Raw genomic sequence first — 14,547 nt, forward strand, 5'->3', positions numbered from 1 at the left:
AGAGAAACCAAACGTGTATGCGGGTCCAGCGGAGGGGTGGTCTTCAGCTTAAAGGAACAACTGCGCTTCTTTGCCGCAGGAGCGGGCTTGTACAGCCTCTCTGGAAGCTCTTGACATGGGCTCACATAAAGCCGTTTCGATGCCACTCTTCAGACCAGTTCCCATGTAACGGTGGCAAGTCATGAGTTAATTCATCTGTGTTTTGCTGCAGCGTGTTAACCGAACAGATAATTGGCCGTGTTCAAACGACACACCAAGCCACGCTGGTTAAGCGTTTTGAGTTAAACCTGATGGCTTAGCGTGTTGGGTGAACCGTGACTCAGCGTGCCGCGTGAACCATTCCTAACCAGGGTGGCTGTATAACCACGGTTTAAACACGCTCACTAACCATTTGCTGCAAAAAGGTTAGCAGCGTGTTGTCTGAACGGGGGGGGGGGGGGGCAATGTGAGTTAACTTGGGGTTGTTTAACCCATGGAGAAGCCAAGGTGTGCAGGCCTTCCTTCGTCTCACATCAGTCCGCTGGTCTCTGTCCACCACTCTGCTGCCAAGATCATCTTCTTGGCCCGCCGCTCTGACCAGGTCACTCCACTTCTGAAATCTCTTCATTGGCTTCCAATTCACTCCAGAATCCAATATAAACTTCTCCTGCTGACCTTCAAAGCTCTTCACGGTCTAGCTCCTGCCTATCTCTCCTCTCTCATCTCACACTATCGCCCCGCTCGTGCTCTCCGCTCCTCTGATGCCATGCTTCTCGCCTGCCCCAGGACCTCCACTTCCCTTACTCGGCTTCGTCCTTTTTCTTCTGCTGCCCCTTACGCCTGGAACGCTCTTCCAGAACACTTGAGAACTACAAACTCTATCACAGCTTTTAAAACTCAGCTAAAAACTTTTCTTTTCCCTATAGCTTTTAAATATTGAGTTTGTTCTGACCCTATACTGTCAGCTTCACCCTACCCGGTGCCTGTTTACACTTCCCTGTGCCTGTTTGCATTCTCTTCCCTCCTTATTGTTTACTACAACTTTATTAGATTGTAAGCCTATGCGGCAGGGTCTTGCTATTTACTGTGTAATCTGTACAGCACCATGTACATTGATGGTGCTATATAAATAAATAATAATAATAATAATAATAATATGTACACATGTCATGCAGCAACCTACGATCAGGCCAATCAGAGGTTGCATATTCAAATGGGAAGCAGCTCACTCCTGGCAGACACGGCAGCAAATGGTTGGTTACAGTTAACCCAGGAATTGGCCCCGTTCCATGCAAAGCAGGTCTTTTACTAACCTTGAGAGCTTATGTGAAGTGAACTAGTGATGGGGTCTGTCTTGAATGAATAATTTTATTCCCATTAACTTGCAAGTCCTATTCTTATCTTGTGGTTTCCGCCTTCCCGTCTCCCCTCCCCTTGCAGGTGATTCCTCCCAAGGAGTGGAAGCCACGCAGGAACTACGATGATATCGACAGCATGGTTATCCCTGCTCCCATCCAACAGGTGGTGACTGGGCAGTCTGGGCTTTTCACCCAGTATAATATTCAGAAGAAACCCATGATGGTTGGAGATTATCGCCGCCTGGCCAACAGTGAGAAGTAAGCACCTGTCAGGCCTATGATGAGGTTGTGGTTTTGACCGGGGGGAGAAGCACTTTCCCATTTAGCCTTGCTATATGGAGAGTCAGGCCGCCCGTTGGTCATGTTGGGTTGCCTCCATGGGCATCCTTCTGCCCTTTTATTGGCTACGTGCAGCCGCACCTTTAAAAAAGTCCGCATGGCTAAGAGTTGGGAAGGCATTGCGTCTCCGTGTGCAGAGCGGAGAGAGATTCTTTGCCTCCGCGGCAAGTGGGGATGGCTGAGAAGGCAGCACCACCCTCCTGCTAGGCAAGCAAGAGTGAGCTCTGTCCTGCCTTGAGCTTAGGCGTTCCTAGACCCATCCTTGTCACTGGAGGCCCAGGTGGACAGGGACAACCTAGCCACAGTAGTGCACACACTGGTAACTTCCTGATTAGACTACTGCAATGCACTCTACGTGGGGCTGCCCTTGAAGACAACTCGGAAGTTGCAGCTAGTGCAGCATGCAGCAGTTAGACTGCTGGCAGGTACATCTTACAGAGACCGTCTTAAAGGAGTTGTACTGGCTGCTTATATGCTTCCAGTTGGAATGCAAGGTGTTGGTAATGACGTTTAAAGCCGTGAACGGCTTGGACCTCGGTACCTGAGAGAGCGCCTCTCCGTATATTTGCTCGCCCGAGATTTGAGGTCTGTTGGAGGAGCCCTCCTGCACATCCTACCAACATGAGACATATTTTATGGTGGGGCGTGGGGGAGGGCTTTCTCTGTTGCGGCACCCTGGCTGTAGAAAGGTCTCCTCTTAGAGGCCTGACTGGCACCGGCACCGGTTTTATTTCAGCGCCAAGTTAAGACGTGGCTTTTTAACAAAGCCTTTGGTGGCTAACATTCACCAAGCCCATACATAGTTTTAATTGGTTTTACTGTTTTTAAATTTTGCACGGTTTTTAGCTTATCAGCGGTTGAACTTGTTTTTAGCGGTGTATATTTATTGTTTTCTATTGGTTGCATATTTTTATCTGTCTGCTGCGCTGAGACCCTTGTGATATGGGGCGGGATACAAATGTCTTAATAAATACATACATACATAAATAAATAGGTGTTTGAGTGTCTGTGTTTGGGGTGGGGTGAGTTCTGCCCCCTGCAATCATCTTGTCCGTTGTGACACTGCTGTCATTTTCAAGGGACATTCTGAGTCACACTGGAAGAAACAGGTATTATTACTACTATTATTTCTTGCATTTGTATACCACCCCATAGCCGAAGCTCTCTGGGCGGTTCACAGAAGATTAAAAACACTTAAAAACAATATACAGAAATGAAAAACCACAAAAACATGCAATATACGCATACATTTAAAACCACTATAACAATAGCCCGCAATAGCCCAGCCTTCCTGATGTGGCTTTCACAGGTGGGACAAAACTTCACATAGAAAGCACTTTTGCATAGCAAGTAATGGACTCTTGCAAGCCTACATACCAGCTGCAGTAGTTTAAAACAAACAAACCCTGCATCTTCTGCTGCAGCTATCTTGATTTGGGCGTGTCAGAAATGGTTAGCTCTGGGAGGTTTGCGTGCCATTTCCTACACAGGACTACGTTGTGCGTGCAAATGGCCCTCCCTGATTGTGGCCATTCTGAGCAGCGTTGCGATTTCTCGCCTTGCGCTTCTTTCTCCTAACCAGGTACTGTACCCCCCGTCACCAGGATTTTGACGACCTGGAACGCAAATACTGGAAGAACCTGACTTTTATGTCGCCTATCTACGGGGCAGATATCAGCGGATCCCTCTATGACGCAGTAAGTGACAGCAAAGTGATTCCACGCTGCGCAATCAGAGCAGTCTGAAACAGGTTTAATTGTAACGGGGACCCTGGGAGAAGTGTAATGGAACGCAAGTGCTGGGAACGTCTCGTGTTGGCATCTTTGGCCTCTGCCAACGGAACTGCACTTGCCATCTTTCCTTCGTTGAGAGCCCGGACAGCTCAAAACCAGTTTTACGTTTGTAAGGATCCCTTCAGGCAGAGTATTTGGACCTGCCATATACTTATGGCAGGCTGCTCTGGCTGTGATGCCCTCTGTGCACTGCAGCCAGTGAGCGGCGCTTCCATTTTTGTTCCCTCTCTGAACTGAATCTCTCCGTAACATTTTAAAGAGGTGGATTCAGGTACCAGAGCAGGGAGCTTTTGCAGCTACTCAGTGAAGTATATTTTAGCCACCTCTTTTTCCCAGTGGATCATTGCACGTCTCATGTCGCTGCTGTTTGTAATGGCTGCTGGCACGCTGCCCCTTCCGGATGTGATTCCTTAGGACATTGTATGTGAATGTGTCAGCTGGTAGCCCAGGGATGCAGAATCTCAGCTCCAGGGGCCAAATCCAGGTCTCGTCTGGGCCTCTGGGGTTCACCGGAAGGACACCCCCCTCTCCTCCAACTCCTGATGGTTTGGTAGCTCCCCAGGTTTCATGTAGTTCCTTTCCCATTCTAAAAGCTCAGTTACAAGCAGCAAGACTGTAAAGCTGAACTATGTGGGTGCTTCTGGTACCCTGCCGTTGCCCCCTTTGCCTTGACACCTTCTCCAAAATGGAATTCAGCCCCTCTATCCTTTTTTTAAAAAAATTTTTTTAAATTATTTTCTACAATACTTAAACATACACTATTACAATTAAAGAAACAACAAACTACATAAATGTTGAATAAATGTTGAATAACAATAATATAATATCTATATAACATAATCAAACATAACATATAATTGCTCCCCCCACCTCGGGATCTCATTCCTGATTCCAAAATCTCATACTTTCTTCTGCTGGCGGTTTCCCACTTCCCTTAGAAAACACAAATATTAGGAACTGTTTCCAAATTCCTTCAAAATCATTTGTTTTAGCTATACCTCTTCTCCCTTTAATATTACTTGTTAATTTATCATTAATAGCTATATCCCATACTTCTTTGTACCATTCTTCAATACAATAATCCCCTTGAATCTTCCAGTTCCTAGCTACAATCAGCCTTGCTGCAGTCAGCAAATTCGTTATCAATTCCTTAATTTCTTTTTTACATTTTAAATCTTCAAATAGTGACAGTAATGCAACTTTTGGTGTCGGTTCTATCTTCATTCCCACAGTTTCTTCAATCTCCAAAAACACCATCTTCCACCATTTTTGTACATATTTGCATTCCCACCACATATGTAAATACGTTCCTTTTCCCCCACATCCTCTCCAACAATTTGCTGAGTCAGCCCCTCTATCCTGAAGCAAGGGGAGCTCTTGTTTTCCCTGGTGACTGGTGGGTTTCTTTTCCACCTGCAGGATGTGGACGAGTGGAACATTGGGAGCCTGAACACCCTCCTGGACATGGTGGAGCATCAGTGTGGCATCATTATCGAAGGCGTCAACACCCCCTACCTCTACTTCGGGATGTGGAAGACAACCTTCGCTTGGCATACGGAAGACATGGATCTCTACAGCATCAACTACCTGCATTTTGGAGAGCCCAAATCATGGTGAGCGAGTGCGGCGGGGTGGGTATTGAGCATTAGAAAAGGGACTGTTAAGCCATCTTGTCCACAGCAGGTAACGGTCACTAGAGTCTGGCAACTGAAATGGCATAAAACGGAAATCCAAAAAGCTCCATTGGCAGAGGTTTAGCCTGTAGAAGAGAAGACTGAGGGGAGACATGAGAGCACTCTTCAAATTCTTAAAAGGTTGTCACACAGAGGAGGGCCAGGATCTCTTCTCGATCCTCCCAGAGTGCAGGACACGGAATAACGGGCTCAAGTTACAGGAAGCCAGATTCCGGCTGGACATCAGGAAAAACGTCCTGATTGTTAGAGCAGTACGACAACGGAACCAGTTACCTAGGGAGGTTGTGGGCTCTCCCACACTAGAGGCCTTCAAGAGGCAGCTGGACAACCATCTGTCAGGGATGCTTTAAGGTGGATTCCTGCATTGAGCAGGGGGTTGGACTCGATGGCCTTAGTGGCCCCTTCCAACTCTACTATTCTGTGATTAGCCCAGGTTCAGTGACCAATGTGCTCCTAGGGGAAATTTCTTCCTGAGTCCAAATGTAAACATGAGCACCAATCATCCTCCCCGAATCTCCAAAGGGACTCTTTGGCTTACACAGACCTCTCTGCTGCCTTAAGAACGTCTGGCAAGAGGGACTCCATAGCCCAAATCTTAACCTTTGCTCAAAGCTTGTCCAGAGAATAGGTGCGCTATGTGGGAAAGTATCTGCAGAGGAGGTGCCATTGAGTGATTGGAGGCAAATGAGCTCAAACGGGAGATCCAGCTGCACCCAGCAGTTCTGCCCGACGATTCCTCCACGTGGACGTCAAATGTGGATTTGTGACCAACATTGGGTTAGGAGTTGGTACTTCGTAGTATGAACGCGGGCTGCCCCTTGTGAACCCTGCAAATGCATTTCTGCGGCATTCGCGCAGGCTGTGTGAAAGCAGTCTTGATTTCATCGGTCTCTCTTCCCTCTCTGCGATGCTCCACCTTCAAATTTGGCTGCTTTGTTTTGAGAGGTAAACTTTGAAGGAACGGTGAATTTGGGAAAGCTATGTTGGGCCGACAAGCCAGGCTGGAATTGTGAAATAAAAAATAGCTAAAGGCAAGGGTGGAACCAAGTAATCTTCTACAATAATATTATTAGTAAAAGTTTTATTAAAGTGCCAGGTGCCTACACATGAATAACATGGTTGCGTTCTTCCTCAGGGCTTTATAACGTTAGTGCAGATGTCTGCAGAACTGCACTAACGTTATAAAGCCCTGAGGAAGAACGCAGCCGCATTCGAAAAGCGTAGGCACCTGGCACTTCAATAAAACTTTTACTAATAATATTATTGCAGAAGATTACTTGGTTCCACCCTTGCCTTTGGCTGTTATTTACTCCCCTACGGGGTTTTCCTTGCTTTCGCATTTGGAATTGTGAAGGCCTGCTCTGGGATAGCCAATTCGAATCCCAGATCTGCAGCCGGCGTAGTTTGCTTCGTCGCTGTGGACGTAATCGGTCCGGCGAACGTAAGAATTGGCAAGCCGCTGTGGAAGGTGACACCGCGCATGTTTTACGCAGGAAAGGAAATGTCATTCCACCATTTTCCTTCTTCCCAAAGAAGCCTGGGCCGTTGGGGGGTCCCTTTGCCAGTTCCTGTGGCACATGGGGCGTGGCATACCGCTTCACGGCACAACGTGTCTCACTGGGTTTGGCACTTGGTTGAGATGAGTAAGGGGTGTGTAGTGCACCCATGCTTGTGGAGCTTGGAATGTGTGAAAGAGCTGGCTGGAAAAAGGCAGCCTTCAGATTCCTGGGCACGTCTAATGCTTACCCTGATGGATGTCCCCCTAAAAGGTGCAACTCGATGCAACTTACAAACATTGACATTTGCCTGCCAATTGGAGCTTAAATGTCACTGGGACGCTGTTGCCTCTCAGGGCACCATGAAGTGATCTCTCAGCAGTATGATTTTCTAATGGCCCTGCTGATCTCCAGGAGGGAGGTGCCCGTGGGTGCGCAAAGACGTGCCCAGCAGCTGGGAAAGGCCCTAATGAATGAGGACGGGGCCATTTTGCAATTGCTACTACAGGTATTGACTCACCTGGCTGGGACTCGGTGTCTTTGTGCAGCTTTTCAGCCCTGAAGTACTGCTGCACCATACTCTTGAGTTGAAGATCCTTCTTCCCCCACCCACCCCTTCCTGCCCAGGGATTTGAATTAAAGAAACGATTCTTTTTGTACATCTTCTCGCTGAGCTTCTTATTCTTGAAAGCGTGAAAAAAAATATCTTGTGCTCCTGTTTCCTGGCCTCCACTGGATGGCACCAGCAGCCCAGCCAGAAACTCCCTCTGTTTTTTCGACAGACAACTGTGTTTCCAGTCGCTTTGTTTTAGCACACTGACAGGGCTGAGAATCTCAGGATGTCCCTTCTTTGGGGAGTCTGCGAGCTCTTCAGAGATTCTTTTGCCCGTTTCGGTTTTCCTCCCCATTTCTAGTTTCAGTTCTACAAAGCTAGGAGCAATCTTGTTCTGGTTCTAACAAAGTTGTGTGCGGAGTTGGAGCCACCTTCTCACATCTGGATTTCTCCAAAATTGGTTGACCTAACGCACGACACGGCAGCCCAGGGTGACTTAATTTGCAGGCTGTCCCGTTGTGCCGGCCACCACATTTGCCATGACTTGTTGCGTGAACCCAGGCGGCAGGGGCTGTATGAGGGTTACATGATCCCCAAATAACCCACAGTTTGTATTAGGTTTATTTGAGGGTTGTCTAACCTTCAAACGCCCCCTGCCGCTTGGGTTCTCACGGCACGACAAGCCCCGGCAAGGTGGGTGGCCATGTTTGCCCGGCACGACGCAACAGCCCCACGGGAAAACTAAGCCACGGTGGGCTGTCTTGTGGTGCGAACCAGGTCAGTGTTTATTTATTTATTTATTTATTTAAGGATTTTTATGCCGCCATTCAGCCAAAAAAGGCTCTCATGGCGGCTTACAAAAGTATTTCTTGACAGGCCCTGCCCACAGGCTTACAATCTAAAAGACATGACACAAAAGGAAAAGGGATTGAGAGGGAGGAGGAGGAGGGGGGAATGGAAAGGAAATTCAGGCACTACAATCTTAGTTGCAAAGTTCAGCAGTGACAGTTGGCAGCAGGAGGGAGGGGGCTCTCAGCTGGAGCTGGACCCAGGCACGATGGAGAGGTGCCTGGCTGCTGCTTCCTCCTTCACTGGTGGCCTCTGCAGAGACAGTTGATGGCAGGAGGGAGGGGGCTCTCAGCTGGAGCTGGACCCAGGCACGATGGAGAGGTGCCTGGCTGCTGCTTCCTCCCTCACTGGTGGCCTCTGCAGAGACAGATGGTGGCAGGAGGGAGGGGGCTCTCAGCTGGAGCTGGACCCAGGCAGGATAGAGAGGTGCCTGGCTGCTGCTTCCTCCCTCACTGGTGGCCTCTGCAGAGACAGTTGGTGGCAGGAGGGAGGGGGCTCTCAGCTGGAGCTGGACCCAGGCATGATGGAGAGGTGCCTGGCTGCTGCTTCCTCCCCCACTGGTGGCCTCTGCAGAGACAGTTGGTGGCAGGAGGGAGGGGGCTCTCAGCTGGAGCTGGACCCAGGTACGGTGGAGAGGTGCCTGGCTGCTGCTTCCTCCCTCACTGATGGCCTCTGCAGAGACAGTTGGTAGCAGGAGGGAGGGGGCTCTCGGCTGGAGCTGGACCCAGGCATGGTGGAGAGGTGCCTGGCTGCTGCTTCCTCCCTCACTGGTGGCCTCTGCAGAGACAGTTGACAGCAGGAGGGAGGGGGCTCTCAGCTGGAGCTGGACCCAGGCATGGTGGAGAGGTGCCTGGCTGCTGCTAATGTTAACTGCAAATGCTATGAATAGACTATTTCCTAAAGGAGCACTGTTCTGAGTTCCAGCCAGCCATTTCTTTCGCTTGCTTTCGCTTGCACCCTCCTGCTTTTATCCTCCTTTTTCTTCTTCCTATTGCAAACGCGCACGCCTGGATTTTCTCACCCCTTGCCTCTTCTTTCTGCATTAATGCCCTTCAGGAGGCTGGGGAATCGGCAAAGGGCAAAGTGCTCGCACCTCATAAAACAAGGACAACAATATAAAGGTCTCTTGCAAGCAGAGGGATCACCGCCCGGTCGCTGAGCGCTTGCTTTGCATACAGAAGGGCCCAGGTTCAATCCCTGGCATGCCTTGTTAAAGGGACCTCGGGCAGCAGGGGATCAAGGCCTTCCCTACCGTGGAGGAAGGTATCCATGCATGGGTTGCTCCTCCCACTTTGCCTTGTAGGCGGGGCTACGTTAGTAAGACTTGTCTATAAAGAAAGCACAGGGAAGTAAGAGAGAGGCAGTGAGGGTCTCGATAGCAAAGGAGTACAGAGGACCCTGAGCTGTCTCTAAACCTCTTGGAGGGCTTCTGTGGTCGGGGCTGGAGCTAGTAAAGGCGCGAAGCCTCCGTACGGCCCATCTCAGGGCGGACGAGGCCTACTCTTGGCAGTGCAGCTGCCTCCCCCGAGTCCTGGCTTAACCCAGGGATGCCTGCCTGTCCTCAGAGAAGAACGTTGAAGAAGGTGGGGCTGACGCAGGGAGGCGACGCGGATCTTTCCCAGTCAGAGAAGGGGACACGCCAGGGCAAGTGGCGGCCCCAGCAGCGCCTGGCCTTCCTCCCCTACGTGCAGGACACGCCCTGAGCCAGAAGGCTGCCATCGAAATGTTTGCATTGCAGCTTCCGTTGGCTTCAATCCAGCCTGACTGCTGCAACGCGCCTCCCAAAGAAGCCTGGGTCTGTGGATTTTCGAGGGGTGCGGAGAACACTGGGAGACCCCGTTCCGTTCCCGCCCCTGCAGGTCGCGAGAGTTCCTTGGTTAGGAGGGACGGCATCAGAGCGATGGGCTCCGGCCAGCTTCTTATTCCTCGCCGGTGGCTAGTCAGATGCCTCTGGCCAGTTCATAACCGGGGCATGAAACCGATGGGCTGCCCCTGTAAAACAGGCATCAAGCTCATATAGCCTAGTGGCGTAATCGGGCTCCTCGAACCGCCTTTGGGCACGAAGGAATTGTTCTGCCTCCTCTTGCTTCGTCTGTGCTCTTGTTCCTGAATGAATGGGCCAGTGGCGTCATTTCCCCTTCTTTAGCATTATTGCTCTTGTCAGAGTTTTACCATTCCTTCGTCCGTGAAACTTTATGCCTCCGGATAGAACATATTCCAGCTCAGTGTGGTTAGAGCCTTACTTCATTCAGGGGTAGGCTAGGATTAATTGCTTTTGCCCAGAGCTGTAAGGTAGAAGCAGAGCAGAAGCCTGCTAGTAAATGCAGCATTAATACTTGGCTGGATTCAGTGCTACTTAGTCCAGCATTAAAGGGATGTCTGAGAATACCCTCTGAGCGCGCGCGGTTTTGATAAGAGAAGACTAATCCTGCTTCCTGACGGGGGTTCTGTAATCAGAAGACCATTCTAGCAGATGTTGCTTTTGTATTAAGGCCAAAAGCAGTCTGGGCAAAGATTTATTAACAGAGATTAGTTGAAACCTCTTCTGGCCAATGCAGGAGGGCTTGGATTTCTGATTTGAAACTCTGTCTTCTCAAGATATAGAGGTGTACGTGTGTTTGTGTGTGTGTGTGAGAGAGATGCACATTGTATAGAGAGCCAACACATTTGGCCAGGACAACCAGCTTTTCTTCTTAAGCTGTTGCAGCATAGAACTACATTCATTAATGAAGTAATGAAGTAGTGGGCATGTTTAGCCCGGAGAAGAGAAGATGGAGGGGAGACCTGAGAGCACTCTTCAAAGACTTAAAAGGTTGTCCCACAGAGGAGGGCCAGGATCTCTTCTCGATCCTCCCAGAGTGCAGGACACGGAATAACGGGCTCAAGTTCAAGGAAGCCAGATTCCAGCTGGACATCAGGAAAAACTTCCTGACTGTTAGAGCAGTGCAACGGTGGAATCAGTGACCTAGGGAGGTGGTGGGCTCTCCCACACTAGAGGCCTTCAAGAGGCAGCTGGACAAGCATCTGTCGGGGATGCTTTAGGGTGGATTCCTGCATTGAGCAGGGGGTTGGACTCGATGGCCTTGTAGGCCCCTTCCAACTCTGCTATTCTATGATTCTATGAAGTTTTCATCGGCTGGCCCCTGCCACGGAGGAGAGAAGCGGGTCTTGGCGATGAAGGTGACTCAGTGGGCACCAGGAATTTGACTGGGGGAAGAGAGAGCTGCAATTTTGGCCCTGGGGGAAGAAATACACATCGGCACAAGCAGAGTGTGTGTGTGTGTGTGTGTGTGTCCGTGTCCCGCTACTAGTGCTACCTTGCTGAAAGTGCGAACCGAAACAAGTGGGTCCCTGCCCGTGCAGGTGGATTTCTAGGCCGCCCACCACGTGGCTTTATAGGGCTGCCAGTGGTGGAGCTGGTTGTCACCGGCACGGCCGCACCACTCTCCTGATTGCGCCGTCCGGTGGTGACTCGTGTGTTTTTGAAGGTGCCGTTGCAACGCCTCCAACCAAATGATCGGGTCGCCTCAAGCCGAATGTTTTCCAGTGCGTAGTTCCAGCTGCCGTGTATCCGAGCGTAGAGAGATTGCAAGGGTGCACCTGCGTGGATGTGTCTCATTGATGCTCAGGAGCCATGCTGCCGGTTGGCAAGCCCGGCCACTCCTGCTCCCCTCCCCGTTCGAGCCTGTCTCGCTCTGGCCCTAATTTCTGTGGGCCCGACATGGCCGCCTTCCTTTCATCTTCCTTCCTTGCTCCTTCGGCTTTATAAAGACTCGGAAGGCCGGCGGGGGGAGCTCTTGGATTTCCAGAACCAAAGAGAGTGAGAAGAGGGAGGGCGGAGGAGAGAGAGAGAGAGAGAGAGATGGGTGCAGCTGGCTGCCTTTTGTCAGAAATGGCTGTTAATGATGATTCCGTGACTCTCCTTCCCCCTAGCCCTACCTCTGTGGAATTTCCCCCACTCCTTTCATCCTTTTTATAGACTCTTCGACCCGGGTGGTGATAATCTTAGAGATACCTCCGGGAATAGCGGGAGCGGCGAGAGTTACGAACTCCTCCACCAGTCCGGATGCCAGGCTGTGCAATAGCAAAGAGGCAGGCCTGGCGTTCTAGCCGTTGGCAGGCCTGGCGTTTGTGCATCAGGACGCGAGGGCCCTCATTCCACGCCTTTAGAGGAGTCCCATTACCATAAAAGCCTTACTCGTGCCAGCCTCCCCCAGCAATTAGGTTTCTATAGGGCTGCAATGACTTAATCGCTGGTTTGATCAACCCAGGCGTTAATTGATTAATCAGTGGGAGCCAATTTAATTAGTGGGGCTTCTTGATGAAGGCCAGATTTATTAAAAGGGGTTAGTCCTTCGCGTGCGTTACTGTAATAGAAAAGGGGGGAAAAAAGAAGTTGACCTTTCATGTTCGCTTTTGTGGAATAGTAAATCGCCGCAGACTTCAGTGTCTCAAAAAGGTGTTGATGTTGAACGCTAAAGTAATAGACAGTTCCATTGAAATGCAGTTGGCTGATAAACAGATCAGCTTCTCTGTTTATCTCTCCGTGCTTTTAAATGCCTTCGCTTTGTTCCGTGTGCCTCCGTCCTCTGCAGCGGCGCTTAGGGCAATGGGTGTTTGAAAACTTTGCACTCTGTTCATGGGCAGAGTCTGAAATTAATCCAGGGGCTCTTCAGGTGTCGCAGTGGGCGTGTGCGTTCTCTGGTGCTTTGGTACCAAAAGGGGCTGGCTGTGTTGGATCACGCTGGTGAGCCTATGCGTGGTGTGTGGCAGGGAATTGGGGAGCTGGTTCTGCATTTCTGAGAACTGGAGGCTTTTGTCAGGGCCGGGCCAGGTCCAAGTCCAGTGTACTGAGCTAGGGTGACCCTATGAAAAGGAGGACAGGGCTCCTGTATCCTTAACAGCTGCATTGAAAAGGGAATTTCGGCAGGTGTCATTGTTACGCGTGCAGCACCTGGTGAAATTCCCTCTTCATCTCAACAGTTAAAGCTGCAGGAGCCCTGCCCTCGTTTGCATCTGGTCACGCTAGGCAGGGCCCCTGCAGCTTTAACTGTTGTGACGAAGCGGGGATATTACCAGGTGCTGCATGCTTAACAATGACACCTGCTGAAATTCCCTTTTCAATGCAGCTGTTCAAGGTAACAGGAGCCCTGTCCGCTGAGCTGGAGCCTGAAGTGCAACAAGGAGACCTTGCCAGCCCTCTTCTGAGCATGGAGAGGGGGCCTGTGGCTTGGGTGCTCATTGTCCTCCTGGGTCGCTCAGGTTCTGCCGCTCCTGCAGTTCCCCTGTCCAAGGCCTGGCCTTCAAGAGGCAGCTGGACAACCCTCTGTCAGGGATGCTTTAGGGTGGATTCCTAGGGGGTTGGACTCGATGGCCTTGTAGGCCCCTTCCAACTCTGCTATTGTATGATTCCATGATTCTATAATTCCCTTACCTCACTATTGAGAACCTGGAATATCTAATCAAGGACATCAGGAAAAACTTCCTGACTGTTAGAGCAGTGCGACAATGGAACCAGTGACCTAGGGAGGTTGTGGGCTCTCCCACACTAGAGGCCTTCAAGAGGCAGCTGGACAACCACTTGTCAGGGATGCTTTAGGGTGGATTCCTGCATTGAGCAGGGGGTTGGACTGGATGGCCTTGTAGGCCCCTTCCAACTCTGCTATTCTATGATTCTATGACCCCTCTTGGGGCCACAAGTTTGCAGCTGGCGTTCCTTTGCCGTGTCTGCCTTTACGCCTGGACCCAATCCTATGGGGCAGGTTATAAAGCGGAGCATTAGGGAGGAGGGCAACGGGCCTCGAAACCTCTTTTGTGCTGCCAAGACATTTCAGCTCAAGCCGCCCAGGTGGGGAGCTGCCAAACGGAGCCCATTGCTCTGCGTGCTTCTCTTCTTCTAATTATAATATACGGCTCTTTCATTCCTCGCTCTAATTACCACCTTTTCCCAGCCTGCCCTCCGTCTTTGCATTCAGTCATATTCTGCATCCCATATTGAACCTCTCGTGGTGGTGGGAATTGTGCGCAGTATCAATTAGGCATATTATATATAATTACCTTATACACTTATACGCAAAGATTAAAATGCAGCAAATTGCCAAATTGCATTACTGGGAAGCTGAATGTTTTTCTTCGGAGGAAAAAACACACACTAACCAATTGGACCCTTTGTTTGTGCCTTCCCCCCACCCCCCCACCCCAATTGTTGGTCAACATAAGAACATTTATCTGCCAACCTTTGAGCAGCCCTTACAGCAGGGATAAGCAACCTGGTGTCTGCGAGCACAGATTCCTTCCTTGGTGCCCAACGAGGCACCGTACTCCTCTCAGTTTTTATTTAAAAAACATTTTCACGTTTTCATGTATCGGCAGCCGGGACTGCTTCAAAGCAAAGTGGGGATCCCTGGCTGCTGCCATCCAAATTTCCCATGAATGCCTCTGTGGCTAACCATGCGCCCTCCATGGCAGCCATTTTGTGCTTGTGCG

The 14,547-nt window shown here is 50.3% G+C and overlaps 1 protein-coding gene across 2 annotated transcripts in view; it reads left to right on the forward strand.

Annotated features, from left to right (window-relative positions):
* Nucleotides 1-14,547, forward strand: part of KDM4B (lysine demethylase 4B) — a 189,602-nt gene that overhangs the window by 34,878 nt on the left and 140,177 nt on the right. For both annotated transcript variants that reach the window (XM_063147035.1, XM_063147034.1), the window contains exons 3-5: nt 1,420-1,595; nt 3,259-3,373; nt 4,889-5,082. In XM_063147035.1, coding sequence (XP_063003105.1) covers nt 1,420-1,595; nt 3,259-3,373; nt 4,889-5,082 — 485 coding nt within the window. The remainder of the gene's footprint in view (nt 1-1,419; nt 1,596-3,258; nt 3,374-4,888; nt 5,083-14,547) is intronic.

The sequence above is a fragment of the Elgaria multicarinata genome, chromosome 23, assembly GCF_023053635.1.
Source record: "Elgaria multicarinata webbii isolate HBS135686 ecotype San Diego chromosome 23, rElgMul1.1.pri, whole genome shotgun sequence".
In the NCBI taxonomy this organism is placed as follows: Eukaryota; Metazoa; Chordata; class Lepidosauria; order Squamata; family Anguidae; genus Elgaria; species Elgaria multicarinata.